General features: G+C 36.5%; 1 protein-coding gene across 8 annotated transcripts in view; it reads right to left on the bottom strand.

Annotated features, from left to right (window-relative positions):
* Window positions 1–16,581, bottom strand: part of TTLL7 (tubulin tyrosine ligase like 7) — a 74,353-nt gene that overhangs the window by 19,552 nt on the left and 38,220 nt on the right. For all 8 annotated transcript variants that reach the window (XM_074596811.1, XM_074596816.1, XM_074596808.1 and 5 more), the window contains 7 exons: window positions 11,248–11,342; window positions 10,453–10,600; window positions 10,298–10,371; window positions 7,219–7,354; window positions 6,329–6,415; window positions 1,837–2,032; window positions 439–722 (listed from right to left, as the gene is read on the bottom strand). In XM_074596811.1, coding sequence (XP_074452912.1) covers window positions 439–722; window positions 1,837–2,032; window positions 6,329–6,415; window positions 7,219–7,354; window positions 10,298–10,371; window positions 10,453–10,600; window positions 11,248–11,342 — 1,020 coding nt within the window. The remainder of the gene's footprint in view (window positions 1–438; window positions 723–1,836; window positions 2,033–6,328; window positions 6,416–7,218; window positions 7,355–10,297; window positions 10,372–10,452; window positions 10,601–11,247; window positions 11,343–16,581) is intronic.

Below are 16,581 nucleotides of genomic sequence, written 5' to 3'. Positions count from 1 at the left end.
ATTCTGATACAATGTGGAATATACACTGGTTTTGAAATACTGATGTATTTCTGTTACTGTAAAGATTTTGAAGGTAGGTACATCCTTTATTTCAGAACCAGCAGTCCCCAAAGAAACCAGAGAAACTTTTTAAGAGAAGTAAAACCCTTTCTGTCTTCAAAAACTATTTAGGAGAGCAGGCTTCCCAGTCACAAAAACTCTAATTCCATTCTCAATAAACACGACATCTATATTGCTGCACCAGAAACACTGAAACATCACAGCTAGCACTCATGGTGAGTCATATGCTGGTCTAGAGATCTTAAATTCATGAGTTTCTGTCAAAATAACATTGACTGTAGTACCTCAGGTTTTCTGACACTGTGAAAATTAGTAATGTATTTATTGAGTTTTAGAGAAATGGAACACATTTTGAATGCAACTGCTGTGTTAACTCACCCCTGAAGAGTTCATAGTTCCCAAGCTGGATGTCTGAGAGACTCCTCTAGCTGAAGATGGGCTGCGATTTAAAGAATGAGACCTATTCACTGGGGATGCACGCTGGATTTGCAGAGATGTTTTGGCTGAAAAGGGACGATGCTCAGCTGCCTGTGACTGCATAGTCAATATCGATATTGAACGAGGGCAGCTCACAGAACGCCTTATTGGACCTGTAGATGATGTGGGGGGTGAATATGACGGAGATTTTATATTTTTAATCGAAGGTTTCCAGTTCATTCTACCTGCAGACAAATTAAATGAATGATGCAATTACTTATTCTTTTAACACCCATTTTTCAGTCTTTGTAACTAACAAATGACTAACTAACCAACTAACAAACATATATGACCAACATGTGTGCACATATGCTGTACTATAATGTATGTTGACTAACAACTATACATGTAGCAGTTACTCCTGTCAGATCCCCTAATAATACATACTTTACATACTCTATAAGAACATTTATTTCTTCCTCGTAGTCAACTTTCAATCAAGTAGACTCCAGTCTTCCATAACATGCATCAGATTTATGACAGAGTGCATATGGCCTATAGGTCAAGAATTATGTGGTTACTACGTGTGGCTTCTTGACTGTAAGTATATGGAAGCAGGAGAGAAAATTTGGTTGATGGGATCCCATATTTGCAGGTCCGGTCTCCCTCATCTGCTCCTGCATAGATGTACACTTTTCTAATTCAGTCGTCTGCTAAATAAATGATGCTGCTATGAAAAATAAAATTTTAGAAGCAGCGTTATATGTGTACAATTACATGATGAACTTCTTTGAGACAATACACTGCTAAAACAAAAAATAACATGCTGTATCTATCATGTTTGACAGAACAGCCTCACACTAATGCTCTGCAGCAAGAGAAACAAATCACAAAAAGAAAGAAGACAATCACAAGAAAACAATCACAAAAAAAACTTGTGCAGGGATCTCATCTGGAATATATTACCTTCTATATGTCTCCAGATACATTTCTTTACCCTTTATATATTTCTTTATCCTTTCTATATTCCAGCAAATTCAAGCTTAATAAGATTACTTTTTACAGGGCAAAGAAGGACAATGTTCTCAAAAAAAAAAAATAAGAGCAAATTTCCACATGTAGCCCAGGTGGTAACCCAGGTGTATTTTTCTGTTTTGCATTCTTGGCAAAAGTATATTAATTTTTCCCTGGGTTTAAAATTCATTTTCATTAATTTAGAGAAGATTTTAAAGAAGATGAAACAAGCAAGCCAGTGTTTAACCCTGAGTTACAAATGTTGATACATTTTAAATACTGAAGCATTTTATATAAATCATCGTGAATGCCAGACTTACTTAGAAAATTGATAATTCAACTTACCTGATCGTTCCAAAGATTTGCATTTATTTTCTTCAAGATCATATGAAACTTTTTTCTCCTTTTTTTCATTGTGATCTTCCTTTTCAATTTCTTCTCCCGATTCTGACATACTGCTACCACTATCGCAGCTACTGTCACTACTGTAGTTCTTAAGTTTTCTTGAGGGCTGTGCGCTTTCTGGCATTGAACACAAGGGCTAATGCAAAAAAAAACCAAAACCACACAACAAAAAAAAATACCCAAGAAATTAAATTCTTTCATAATCCCAAAGGAACATTTTACTATGACACTAGGTTCCTGATTCAAGCAGGTTCATTTGTACATATTTAAACCCTCCCAAATCAGACTGGAAATTTGTCCTTAATTTTAAAATAAATGCTTAAATATTTCATTAATTTCACTACGCGGTTATCCTAATCTTTCTCACATGAAGAGCAGCCTAACAAAGTAAGGGGGAGAACAAACTATTTTAAGTATGACTTACACTGCTAGACATACTGAATTATAGTTTGAAATCATAAATCCAGTGGTACAGAATACAATTTACAATCAGTTTCAATCCCTCACCGATATTTGCAATAACTGAAACTCTAGTTTAACAATGACCAATGTAAAGTACAGAAATACATCAGGGAACTTTGGCTGATATACTTCTGAAAAAGAGAGTGACTAATGCATATCCTGCAGAAAGCAGCAAGTGGAAGAATATAGGAAGCTATGCTAGGTGTATTGGGTGTCCCATATGGACATGGGATTCAGTGTCATTAAGTAATTAATCTTGTGCTATTACCAAGGATACTGTGAGACAACAAGCAAAAAGTAGGAGACAAACTGAAGCAAGAATAGAAGCTACAAATGAAAACTCTTCTTCCATCTACCATCAAGCAAACAAGAAAAATGCAATATCCTCCATGATATCTATTATCCTAAGAAGGCTCATGTGGTCACTTTTTTTTCCTACACATTTTCTTTCCAGTGACTCTCAGCTATAAGAAGCTATGGTGATGGCCTCACCTTCCTAGTCATCTAATAGACTGCAATTAAAACTCAGATTTTAAAAACATTAATATTTTGTTTCAGAGTGAAACAGAAGAACTCTCAGGATTAATTTAAATTGCCCTATTATCTCAGCATAATGTAATGCACCGAAATTAATTGGAAGGGTAAGCCCCAAAGATACTGTTCCTGCAAGGTACACTAGTAGTGTAAGTAAACATGTTCTACCTAAACTTCTATTCCAGCCAAGGAAGAAAAGAGATTTCTGCCACTAACTTAAAAGTGACAGTATGTTTATGCAAGCCCAAGCTGTTAGACCAGATAAGGAAAAGTTGAAGAAGTATATTTCATTGAGGAGAGCCCTGGCAATTGTTCAGATTACACTAAAAATATTATGATATCTATCTACCTGCCAAAAGGACAAATTTAGGTGCCTCAGCACGTATTGCATTCTCAAAAATAGCTGCCCTAATCATGAAATGTTGTGTATCATGGAGATCTATTGATCAGACATTCCTGATGAGTTATACAAGGGATAATAAACATTTTCAATCAAAATTCACAGGGGCTTTAAGGTCGACCTCATTCCCACTTATGATATGCATGTTCCTCCCACATTCTACACTAAACAATAAGAACATCGTGACCAAGACTTTACATCAATTAACAAAGAAGAATAAAAAGAAAGATCAAAGATATTACAAAAGGCAATAATGACAAATAATCGCCTTCATTTTCCCCTTATGCTAACCTGATTTTTCTTTGATTAAACTAATCTGATTTTATATCAGAAGGATAAAAATAAAAGTAATTGCTCATTTCCTCTAAAATATGCTATTTTATTTCCTTAGTTCTTTTTTCTGCACAAATAGGTGCAACGTAATAAAAAAAGAGTAAACCTTACAATGAGTAAGGATAATGTGCCCTCTAGAGGCTACAAATAAACCACACATTTCCAAAATGTATTTCTCAGTCTAAGTAGAATTCAGTAATATTTTAATTGCAAGCAAAACTGCCTTCATTCTGGGAAATTCTTGACTTTTTTTCTACTCTGAGCTCCTAATCACGTTTGAATAAAAAAGAGAAACTGAAATTCCTGGCAAATATGGAATACTTGGTACTTGCAAAGTTTATTTACACACACGCTCCTCTGCCCCTCAGATACATATATGTATGTGTAATGTGTATATGTATATATGTTTCTATGTGTGGAGGAGGATGAGGAGGAAAACTTTCCTCTCTCCTAACTATTCCAGCTGTTCTGTATGGAGTTTTCCAAGTCCTGACTGTTGCTTTTTCCAAGGAAGAGAGCACGCCCAAGGCAGAGCACCTGACTTCCTAACAGCAGCTTTTGTCAGCAGGCCAGACACCGAATTTTAAGGGAGGACAGGACTTTATGACCTTCTGAAAGAACATTCATGTTGAGTAACTGTTCCTTCAGGTTCGTTTTGTCTATCAGATCTTGTATGTGTTACTTTTTTGATACGCTAATGGATCTTTATTTGTGGGATTTTATGATTACAAGAAGACAAGTTTTACAGCTGGATTATTCTCTTACCTGACAGACTGGCAGGCAATAGTAAGTTTTGCTGCCTACCTCACTCGCCAGATTTCAATACAGATATATATTTAGATACTACATATCTCATAGCCGACCCTTTACAAAGAGGTGGCCAATCAAATGTGTATTATTAGCCATATGCACCTTACCCCTTACAGGAAAGAGGTGATGCTCTTTCGGTACAAGATACAAGGCCATCCACAATGGGCATCTGTATTTCAAAGGGAGTGCATAGGGTATTATGCAACCAGGGAAGTCTCCAGTCACACGGCTTCACTGTAGGCATGGTTTAAATGATTGAGAAGTGTATCAGGACCCTAAAAAAGATGCAGGAGTAGAGATCCTGTACAGCATGAAGTGTGCACACTGCAAGGAAAAGAAACAATCTCCTTGGATAAGCTAGTTTCATTGCCTTCCCTTTTGATTTCTTCAGTTTTATGGGGAAAAAAAAAAAAAAAAGATGAGAATTTTGGTCATATGCAATTTTTTCTTTATTCTGTAAGTGCAAACAATATTATATTGGTAGAGCAGCTTGTAAGCTATGGAACCATATGCCTGCCATGCCATATAGTCTCACTCACAAACTGATCAAACTTCATCTTAAAACTAACTAAAAGAGAGGTTTCTTAATTTGGGCTCAGTACCCTATTAAATGTTTATGCCCTCCAGCCTGGGAATGGCTTTTGTGCAGCGAGTGTAGAGATAGTATAGATCAAGGCTGTGTGCATACAGTCAACAGACAGACGCTCTCTGAGGGCTGCTGGGAAGAGACAGGCTTCTGGAAAAAGGAAAAATGTGACTGAGATGCTGAACTCTAATTTAGTGACCCTATGTTAAAGAACTCAAAACAAAACCTTGAGGAAAAGAATCCCTGAAGAATGTGAGTTGACTGTGTTGCCAGGGTGGATGTTTTTTTTTTTTCTCTCTTCTTTAAATGAATCCATGACTGTTAAAGCACTAGCTCACAAAAATGCCGTATCTGTAATGAGGTTCCTGCAAATCTGTCTTAATACCAGATTGGATACACAGATCCTCTTTCCAGTATGCATGCCTGTAATAAGATGTAGCTCTCTGGATTCTTGCACATACATAAAGTACCCCTGCAAGCTCAGGAAAATTGTCAGCATTCATTTTGTACAGAAATTCCCAGATTTGTACACCATGTCATCGGAAACACAAAACGCTGTAAAAAAATTTACATGCATCCATAAACAAATCTGTCAGAGCTCAGGAACACAAATGCCGGCTCCTCTAAGCAGACTTGACCTAAAATGTTTGCAGGATATAAGAAACATACCTATTTTAGCCAAGCCCAAACTATTTATCTTTACTGAAATTATCTTTACAGAAATATGCAGTGTATTTAAGGCAAAGACTCGCATGAACTATGCACACAACCAGAAAGCATTAAGCTAAAAATAATAAACATTCACTTTAAAAGCAGATTTTGGATATGAAACAGGCTCCAAGATATACTGTACAACCCTTTTAGCAAGCAAGCAAGCTACAGATACATCATAATAATAATTAATCCTTTGAGTTTCCATAGTGCCTTTTATCCTATGATCTCAAAACTCATTGCTGGCACTAATCGATTAAAGATTAAAGCATTCTTTTGAGATAGGCTATGGATATAAAAATCATTTCACACACTGAAATCAAGCACTCTCTTGTGCAACAGTTGTTGCCATGCACGACAATTCCCCAAAATAGCTTAGAGAGGAAAAGAAGGATCTCATATCCAGTTAAAATTTTAATGGGATTTAGTTGGACAAAAACTAGTTATGCTTCTCTTCATACTTCAAAAAAAAAGGCTAACGTCAGTCTGAGGAAGAAAACTTCCACCAGGATCAGCTAACTAAATTCCCTACTTAAAATTCTCAGACCACCTCTCTACGAAGTGAAATAAAAAACTGGTATCTAAAAGTCAAATACCTTAGGTCCTCGCTGCCTGGTGCATTTTCCCATTAGTTTTTCGTCATCTATTTCACACTGCTCCAGAAGATCCAAAATGTCCTCCTCCTAGAAATGGGAATTTCACTAAAATTAATTCAAAGCAGGACATATCCTATCCTTCCAAAATTCAAGCACCAAGTGGTAGGAATTTGAAATTACTTTGATTACTAATTCCTGACATAACACTAGGAATCCCTCCACAGGAGGATATAAGAGTATTTCTTCTAATGCATGCACCTCTGCTTGCAATCAACATGAATTTGAAAGTTAAAAATCAAGTCTTAACATTTATTAAAGATAAAAGTCTGAAGAAAGGGTTTACTCCTGTAAAACTGCTGGATGATGTCAACTACACAGATGGGAAATTATTTATCAGATTTCAAATTAAATCACGTTAGTTCATTATTTTAAATATAGCCATTTTCCTACTCCAACTACATAAGTAGGCAATCAGGCAGAGTTTTTGGATGCCTTAAACTAGTGGAGCTGGTTTTATGATATCTCTCGTTCCAGTCCATACAAGTGGATGAATAGGCTGGGGACGTTACTGGAGGAAGAAGGAGGCAATTACCAGCTCAAAAGCAGTTTCTGCCAACCTCTGGTTTGGCCAGGGGTAAGGCTGAGGATCAGGGAAATGGTAAAGTAGCTTAAAGCCATCTAGCCTGTCTCCACCCTGGGTCCACTGCAGTTCATCCAGATTCAAGGATCTGGCCCACAAGCTGCACAAAGAATAATAATAATGAAATGATGGAAACATTATCAAATGCTATTTATTAGCCATCACATATGATTATTGTGAAGCTAATCCACAAGGTCATGAATTCCAAAATAAATAACTCGTAAAGCAAATACTTCTTGTGCTTCAGTACCTTCATTCTTTTTAAAGGGTTATTCATTTCCCGCTGAAGTGAAGCTGCTCTCCCAGCAAGAAACGTCTGAAAAGCAGTGGCTAATAAACTCTCATACTTTTCAAGTAATGTCTTATCATCAGGAGGGTAAATTCGCCTAAAATAGGGGGAAAAAAAATGAGTTTAAGATAGAAGCTGAGCTACTTACACACTAGGAACAAAAGTAATGCGGCTAATTCACAGTCTCTTCTATAATGCATCTCATCTATAATAATTATATAATATCATATCATAAAATATATACTCTGAACATTGCTCTCTAAATCTAATTTTAACTCAGTGAACACACTGATATTTAAACCAGCGATTAGCTAGTCAGGTCACTCCAGAGATATACCAAAACTCAGTTTTGCAGTGCTCTGAAACTTCAGTGGGTGTGAATGATACACACAGGTGTGAATGATTCATGAAATATTACAAAATATTGCATGTAAAATTCAGAGCCACAAAATAATTTGTATTATCAATAAAAGGACATAAAATGGTGAAAACCTGAACAATTGCTTTGAGTTAATGGGCATGATGTAAATTAAAGATTGAATAAGGACTGCACATGAATGCTAAATCCTCCAAAATAATGAACAGGAAGAAATAGGTACTATAAGAAAAAAAAATTTCTGGTACACAGATGTAAAGGGTGACTCTGATTTTCCATTAGACCAGCTATGCCATTATTCTCTAAAACCGCAGGTAAGGAGATGATGACAATATGAGAAGCAGGACTTGGCGATTTATTCATGCTCATCAAGCAACAAGGGGCTTTGAAGAAAACCACTCCAATCCATTTGTCATGAAAGCCTGAAACACAGCCAGAAATTATGAAAGTGGAAGACTAATTTCTAATGTATTGCAAGGAATAATCCATAATTAAATTCTGCCCGCACTGTGCAAAGCATAGGTACCATTTGTATATTGACCGGCATTATGTGACTTTTATGGTTTTATGGATCTGTTGTGAACTTTTTTACAAGGTCCTTTCTCCTCCCTTTTCAGTCTTTTTCTCCTTGAAAAAATTAATTTCATGATGATTTTGTTGCAATGAAAAAAGGATGGTTATGATTCCATTAGACTCAGGGCAGTTTTACAGAAAGTGAAGATGGTTCCAGTTTGCATAAAATACCTGTAGGAGCTCTAATCTAGTTGCGGTCAACACTTTTTAACGGTGTTGATATTTTTGCTGAAAAAGTGCCATAGAACAATACTTTAAAGAAAGGATATTCATTTTGATATATGTAGAAATACACTGCAGCTAAAAGCCATATATATCCTTTTCAGTTCCTCATGAATTCACAAATGTTTGAAAGTATGGTTCCTACGCTGACCACCCCAGGACTCCCACTAGAATCAGTGGGCTAGTTATGCTTGCAGACACTCGACTAAGCCAGCTGCTGAACTGACATCCATAGATTAAATCAAAGCTTGCTGAGGTTGATTGACGTTTCTCTGGATTTTTGTTCAGAAAGCAATATTAATCCATGCAGCAATACTAGCACCCAAAATTTCCATGATTCTATGGCAATGCCTGACAGAAGTTAGTCCTTCTCTGCAGAAGAACATCACAAGGAGAAAATACTGCATAATGCTCAGCTAAAATTTCTCTGCGTCTCTAGCCAAGATTCCTTTACTTCTCAGGCTCTGCTGATTCTTCAGCCTTTTTGCAAACACATGGTAATAAGAAAACACAAAGCTGTTCTGCCATTTCACACGTGCACATTCCTCATGAAATGACACTTCATTTTTTCCCTAAGGCAAAAAAAAAATATTTTTGCATTTTTATTGATTTACATTAACCAAAAAGCTAAATAAAGAGAACATTTGGCTCATTTTCAGCCAAGAACTGAATAAGCAACCTACAATGTGATCAGTTAAAAAGTTAGACTATAAAGTTATCAAAAAAGCAAAATGTATTAAAGCATCATGATGTTTCTCTTTCTTATAGTCTAAGTAGCATGAAAATAACTGTTTCATTGTGGGGGGGTTTGTTAGGTACTAGTTGAGCTCCACATATGTCAAGAAAGGATGTGATTAAAACTGGGAATGTTACAAAGGAAGGCTTTTCGTAAGCAAAATGTTAACTCATCAAAAATGAAAATTTCAAAGAAACATCTATCTGTTTAAATGAGAAATTTACTGGGAATTATAGAACAACTGCTCAAAAAAAAAAAGCAGAGATCAAGAAGAGCAGTAAAGGCATTTTGACTAATTCAGACTAAAAGATGTGAACTCGGACCTCCCACATCCTTGATGAATGTTATAAAGAGTGGGCAAATACTCCCATCATCTCTTCTAGACATACTCCACTCCCTTTTGCCAAACATTCATAGGCCTTGCTTTCACTTCTCATTAAACAAATATAAAGAAATAATAGTAATAATAAAAACATCGTAAAACAAAATTATTGTTTTCTGGCCAATACCTATCATAGCCAACAAGTTAAGTTAAAGCTTCCTTTTCAGTGTATTTTACCAAGCAATCTGAAGATACTTACATTTAAGCCTACTAAGATCCGAAATCAAAGTGCAGAAATATGAATATAGTATTTCAAATGCCATTCTATCAAAAATGATGGAAGCACCAATAATGTTTCTGAACTTTTGGCAAGCCTCATAGATAATATTCAGATTTGATTTTTTATAGGGGAATACTCAGATTTGATTTTTTTATAGGGGTATACTCACACCCATATATTGTCCACCCTAGAGATAAGAATCATCGTACGTGATTATAGAACAGGCCCATAATGACAGTCATGGTTCTTGGTACACTGAATGTGAACAATCATGTCTTTCAGGCAAATGTCTTGTACAAACACTAGGAGTAACTGATGTGATATAAATTCCTAAGTGCACGCACACATTCGAAATGAGAAAAAAGAACTTATCTAAAAAAAAAAAATTTACTACCTGGTGTACATGTATATCTTCTCTATAAATGCCTACATATTTCTGGCAGAACATGATCATCTACCACAAATACTTGTTTCCATTATTCCTAAAAAACGCATGGAATACTTCCTACAAATACAGTCAAAAATAGTTACCTGTAGTTCCCCATGTGTTTATTTTCATGCTCCTCTTTGGAAATCTGTTTACGTACTTGTGCAAGTCTTTCCTTCTACAAATCAAGAAAACAAGACAATTAAAACAAAGAGAGCATAAGCCATGGGCAAGAAACAGCACATTTTTTCCTTCCTACCAGTTCTTCTTTTCTCCTTTCCAGTGTGTGGCGCTGCTTCTCCCACTCTGAGGAACCTGGCAACAGTTTTTTCATTGAACCTTGACCATAGAGTCTTTTTTGAGCCTCAGCCTTCTGTTGAGCTAGATTTCTCCTTTTATCACTTGTCCTGAAACACAGATGATATTAAGATATGTCAATCCAATGCAGCTGACAGTGCAAGTATATCATCTGTATTTTCCCATCAGTCATGTGCAGTTTATGATATAAAATTAGAATTGACACATTCATTATGAATTTTTTTAAATATTAACTTTTATGGCTACAATATTTTCATGCTTTAAGGTGTACTGTAATGACTTTGTACTATAATTTAATGTACAAACATGGTTGTATCTATTTTCCTGAAGTGTAGATTTTTTCCAACCTATCCCAACTACAAAGTTTTCCTGTAGAGGAATATGGCTTTTGACTATATATGGAACTATCACCAAAGCAAATTTCCTGTATGGCCACATGCCCATGACTGCATTTACATCCCCACTTTGAGACCTGTTTGAAAAATCATTAAAAAAAAAAAATGTACAAAAATTACTATTACCACTCATTTTTTGCAAGCACATGAACAAGAAGAAACATTAAATTTGGGTTAATTTCAGTAGCAAAACTGACAGCAAGGGAAACATTTACATTCTGAAAATATGAAGATGGAAAAAAAGTCTTCATTTTCTCCTAGTCTGGTTGAAATTAAAAAAAAAAAAATAATAAAAAAATAAAGCAACAGAAAGAGAGGCAGACTGAAGAGGACAAGTTTACCGTATGTTGAGAAGCTTTAATGCATTTAGCAGAACGCCTTTTTTTACATCATAGTCTATTTTTTGATCAGTTCCAAAGCTTGGGGCACGATTAATCTGAAAAAACAAGATACAGCAGACTCAGGAATGTCCAGCTTCACTGAGAATCTATATTCAGTAGTAGCTGAATATAGTAGTAACTATATAGTATATATAGTAGTAACTATATTCAGTATTCAGGAGAAGGCTACTTGGACTCAGTAATAGCCTTCGGAGAAACCATTCTTTCAAGCGTAGCAGAGAATAAGAGAACACATGTTGAGAAGCTCATTTCTGTTCATATTTTTTAAAAAATAGAGCATTGAATATCACAGATACTGGGAGCCAGATGTACCTTTCAACCACCAAGTCATCCAGACACTTGCAATGAACACCGCTCAAGTACTGGCACTGTGAATCCAGTCTAATCTATCCTTGGGTGCTGCAACCAGAAAATTTGCCGTGCAAAGTGCTGTTAAACACATTATAACAGACTATGTGCCATGCTACGGTAGTCCAGCACAGGCAGAGTTAAACTCTTTTCTAGTTCCCAGTCTGAAAGCAACTTTGAATAACTTCAAACTTCTTTAAAAAGTAACAACTATATAAGGACAGAAAGAGGCTCTAATTCAAGGTCTTCTCATGTATATTTAAATAACTATTCAGCTACACTTTACAGCAACACCTAGAGATCTAAGTTATTAAATCAGTACATAGTGTGAAAACAAAAAATAATTAACAGTCTCGGTAACAAAAAGCTTATAGCTAAGTACAAGATAAAAGATTAACATTGTCACCATAAATACAGAGGGACAAGAGAAATGCAACTGGGAATCACTGAGACTAAACCACACACTTTATAGCCAGGAGTCTCAACCAACCACCACCAAGCTTTGGAGCCCCTGCAGAAGAACTTCAGCTTTTGGAAAGCTTTGAGGAGGGATCACGAAGTAGCCGCATCAACACTTCTAGGAACACCTTCCAGGCTGGTACAAAAATTTAGACATGAGTAACGGGTTCTAATGAGAGGCAGGAATCCTCTTGATTGATAGTGAACGAGCAGTGCTGGTCACAGAAGGGACAGATACTAAAGAGCTTCAGAAGGGAAAACTAATACCTTGTGCCCCATGCAAATAAGATGTGGGATAGTCGGTATGTCCAAAGCAGAGGGCAAGAGCGGTTCATTAAAATTGTGTTTTAACACTTTAGATACATTAGAGCATCTTAGAACCTCTACAGTAATGGGACAGAACTATTCTGGCTGATGAGCCACCGCCTGTCCTGTCGCTGAGTCCCAGCTGCCCCACCACTTATGCTTATTGCAGAAGGGTACCTTTTGGCTTTGAGAATCAGCTTCTTTGCTGGCTTTGCACACAGGCTAGCAAAGTGGGCAATGAGATCTGATGTTGAAAGAAAAATAACAGAAAACCAGCAGAAATAGCGAAAACATGTATACATATTCTTTTTTGGAAGACTTTCCTCCAAATATTTAATTGGCCAACCCCCTTAGACTGACCTGTTCATCTCCTCTCACATCACAAAGACTAAATTTTTTTTTCCTGTACTGTGATAGCAAAAACAGTTATTAACTTTTTCTTTTTAAAAATGTGAATGTTCCACTTGCAGCTAAGCAAACATGTAAACATTCAGAGAAACAAACACAAGGATTACAACCCAGTTCTCCAAAGTTCCATTAAAGAATACTGGCAGTTGACAAGACCACAGACACATTGCATCTCATTTTCAACATGAAGTTTAAACAAAACACGTCAACAAGAGCTGCATTGATTAAATTCAGCTGATAACTGAAATAAGTTTGGAAATACTCTGATTTTGAGATATCACACTGTCTGATCCAGAAAGGACCTATGTATGTTTAAAAACATATGCATGAAGATCCAATATGCAACACTATGCTTCAGTCCAGCGAATACCTCAATACACGAAAGGCTCGCTGGACTGAAAATAGAGACATAAAATCAAGCCCCACCCCTTTATTCTGGAGAAATGTTAGGTATTGAACAAAATTATACTCTGTACCATGGTATTGCTTTTTTTTACTCCATATCAACACGTAGAAACTACCGATATTCTACTTTGAAATAATGGTTTTGCATGCATTAAAAACAGGTGAACAGACAGAAAGATATTTATTAGAACTTCCAACAAATTAATTTCTAATTTTTTTATGTATAACAAATCCTTAAATCTAGTGAGACTGCAGCTAGATATGACAACTTATTTGGAACATGTAAAATGCTATGTTGGTCCAATAGTGAATTCCTAGGGATGCACAGACACACACACACAGCATTGAAGCATCCAACTTGAGAGCATACAAAAGTGCACACTGTTGTATTTATATTTAGTTTAGGTACTTGCTAGATTTACAACAATTTGAAGTATAATATTGGGCATAAATTCTGCATTAATAAAAATTTTATAAATATGTGTTACTTATATGAGCACCAGTGAGAATTAACACTATGAAAAGTGTAAAATAATTTAAATAACAGTTTCTCTCCTACAGAGTGAATTTTGCCAAAAATCTACCTCTGGCACTTCTGAACAAACAAAACCATATTGACTGTGTTAATTAAGCAGAAAATTAAAGTGAGGTTAGGAAAGATGTAACAAGGCATTTGAAATGCTATTATGAAGCAAAATGCTATTACGAGACATTACGCAATCACTCCACATGAAGGTTTCTGTCACTTTAATGCAGTCATTTAAAAGCTACGGCACTCATAGTGAAAACTGGAGCACTGCTGTATCGCCTACATCCTCGATTTTTTTGGCATACCATTCATGACTCATGTTTGAGATCTGAATCCTACTGTGGCCTCAGTCCTGGGTAATATCCTCATCCAGCATTGCTACCAAAACTTCATAACCTGAACCCACTGCTTAAGTCTCTGGTGTGCAAAACCAAACCACCCATACTCTTGAGGTAAATCTGCAAGAAATCACAATTAAGTCACAAAACAAAGGGTTGAATCCACAAATAACGTTTTTAGAACATAAAAGCCCTCTTCGATGCCAGAAAAAAACCCCATGCAGCAGACAACCTAACCTCCAGAGCATACAGATAATATACTCCCTGCAAAGAGCACAGCTGACTAAACTGGCTAGCACAACGTTTCACAGCCTCACCACACAATACCTTTTCAAGGCTCCACTCAGTTGTGCTCAGAGGTAACTAACACATTTTTCCTTCGCAGCATCTTCATATTATAGACTACCTGGGACTTCACTCAAAGGAATAAAATAACTACATGCTTGACCTATCTGAATGCCTTCCATGACCAGCACTACTCTTACAACTAGCAGTTAACTGGTTGAATCTAGTCATCACAGATTTCATAACACTAATTCTGGAGTTATGGCACTGTCGTGCATTAGGTTTCTTTGGATAAACTATCTTCAAAACTTCAAATTTTCTAATCTGTTGTATACAACAATGCACAGAAAAGAAATACTGCTTAATAAACAAATACAAGTATTCCTCTATATAGACTCCTGGACATAGTGTTTCTCACATCTCTTATTTTTACAATATCACAGTTTTATCTCCCAAGTATCTGCTTTACTGGCAATGATACTTTAGCTTCTTTACTTTCTGACTTCTCAGTGGCTATAGAACTGAATTGTCCACATAAGCTTTTAATTCCTCCAACTGAAATCTTCAACTTCGGTTTCATAATTAAAATTTCACTGAATATAGCACATACAATTAAACAAACTGCTTGTAAGCACAGCAGTTGTGTAGCTCCATGTATTTCATAATTACACACTGGTCAGTAGAGACCTCATATCTGTAATGCTTAAATTAAGAAACCTATGTTGAAGTACCTCCTGTGAAGGCTCCCATCCACAGTTACATTTGCAAACGATTCTGATTTTACAAAAACTAAACTCCGTAAATACGTAAGATAGATACACTATTTTCTTCTTCACCAAGACATGGGATAAATTTCAGCCTGGCATTTCACCTCTTTACCAAAACAGTCAAAGAACATATTCTCACCTCCCACTGCTGCAGCCTATTAGTATGGAGTAGGAAAAGAAATTTTCTACTCTCTGTCACACATACCTGTTGAAAAGGCCGTTCAAATATAAAGAGAGATTATATGAATGACTTTATAAACCTAAAATCAATTGAATAACATATTACATCCTTTCAATAACAGGGATTTAATCTCTGTTCAATCTGTAGGACAGCATTAATGTTTTGGAAAGGATCTCATTCTTTATTAAAGTGATTGAGATTGCTAACAATAGAATTCAAAAAGTCAAAGAAATTTATAAGCCATAAAAATCCTATTATACGGATTGCTGTTAGTGGCTATCATTGAGCAGATCTTTGATTAGAGACAATCATGAAGTTCATTCTAATCACTCATTTCTAGACTTCACAAACTGTGAGAGCGCTCACCGCCTTTTTCTTAACTTAAGCAGAAGGCTCTTTGTCCATGGCAGTTTAAACAAATACAAATCCAAGCTGCCGTACTCTGCCTACCTCACTGTCTTGCCACTCGGGTTCACAGAGAGCGCAGAAGCTGATCCCAATGATCCACACAAAGATTAACCTCACCAAAAATTATTTCTCATTGGTCCTTGATCATCTCAGGAAGGAATCCTACAAGCACCAGTGCCATCACAGGGAAAGGAGCATGCCTTTAACAAAGGCCAAGAGGAGGGAAGAGATCTCACAGCCGGTACATTCGTCAGTTTAAGCACCACAGAACCGCCTCATACAGGTGCAGTTTCACATTTAACCTAGTCCAGTGTGACTGCAGGCTGCCAGAAAGGACTGGTGCTGCCCCCCTCTTAGTCCTGCCTTCACATCACTTCCCTCTTCTCCACACCAGACCAAGCGTTGGGAAGTCCCTGCGTGAGGAAGTTTTACAGGTAAAATTAGTGTAAAATTACAGTTTGCTTCAAATGGTAAATGAGACATTAATCCAAAAAGAAACATCTCGCCCAATAGACATGATCACTGGATAGAGGCAAGTTGCTAGACCAGCTCTTTGGGCAACTGTCCACAGTAATACCATATTATACGTTAAACCAAACTGCAGCATTTTTCACTCTTTATTCACTGGAAAAGTGGTAAGAGTAGGAGTTACTACAAATATTGAGCCAGTTAAAGCCATGTCTGCTTAGTGGGTTCACTGCTACTGTTTGAGAGCAAAGAAAACCCATGTACAAGTGTCAGATAGAAGAAAAAGCCAGCAGACAGCAGGAGAAAGAGCCCTAAAAATGGTTCTCCAACGTAACAGAGGGAGAGACTGCCTGAGCACAAAAATAACTGGAA

Source organism: Larus michahellis, chromosome 8 (assembly GCF_964199755.1).
Source record: "Larus michahellis chromosome 8, bLarMic1.1, whole genome shotgun sequence".
Classification (NCBI taxonomy): Eukaryota; Metazoa; Chordata; class Aves; order Charadriiformes; family Laridae; genus Larus; species Larus michahellis.
This window is presented reverse-complemented; position numbering and strand designations above follow the sequence as displayed.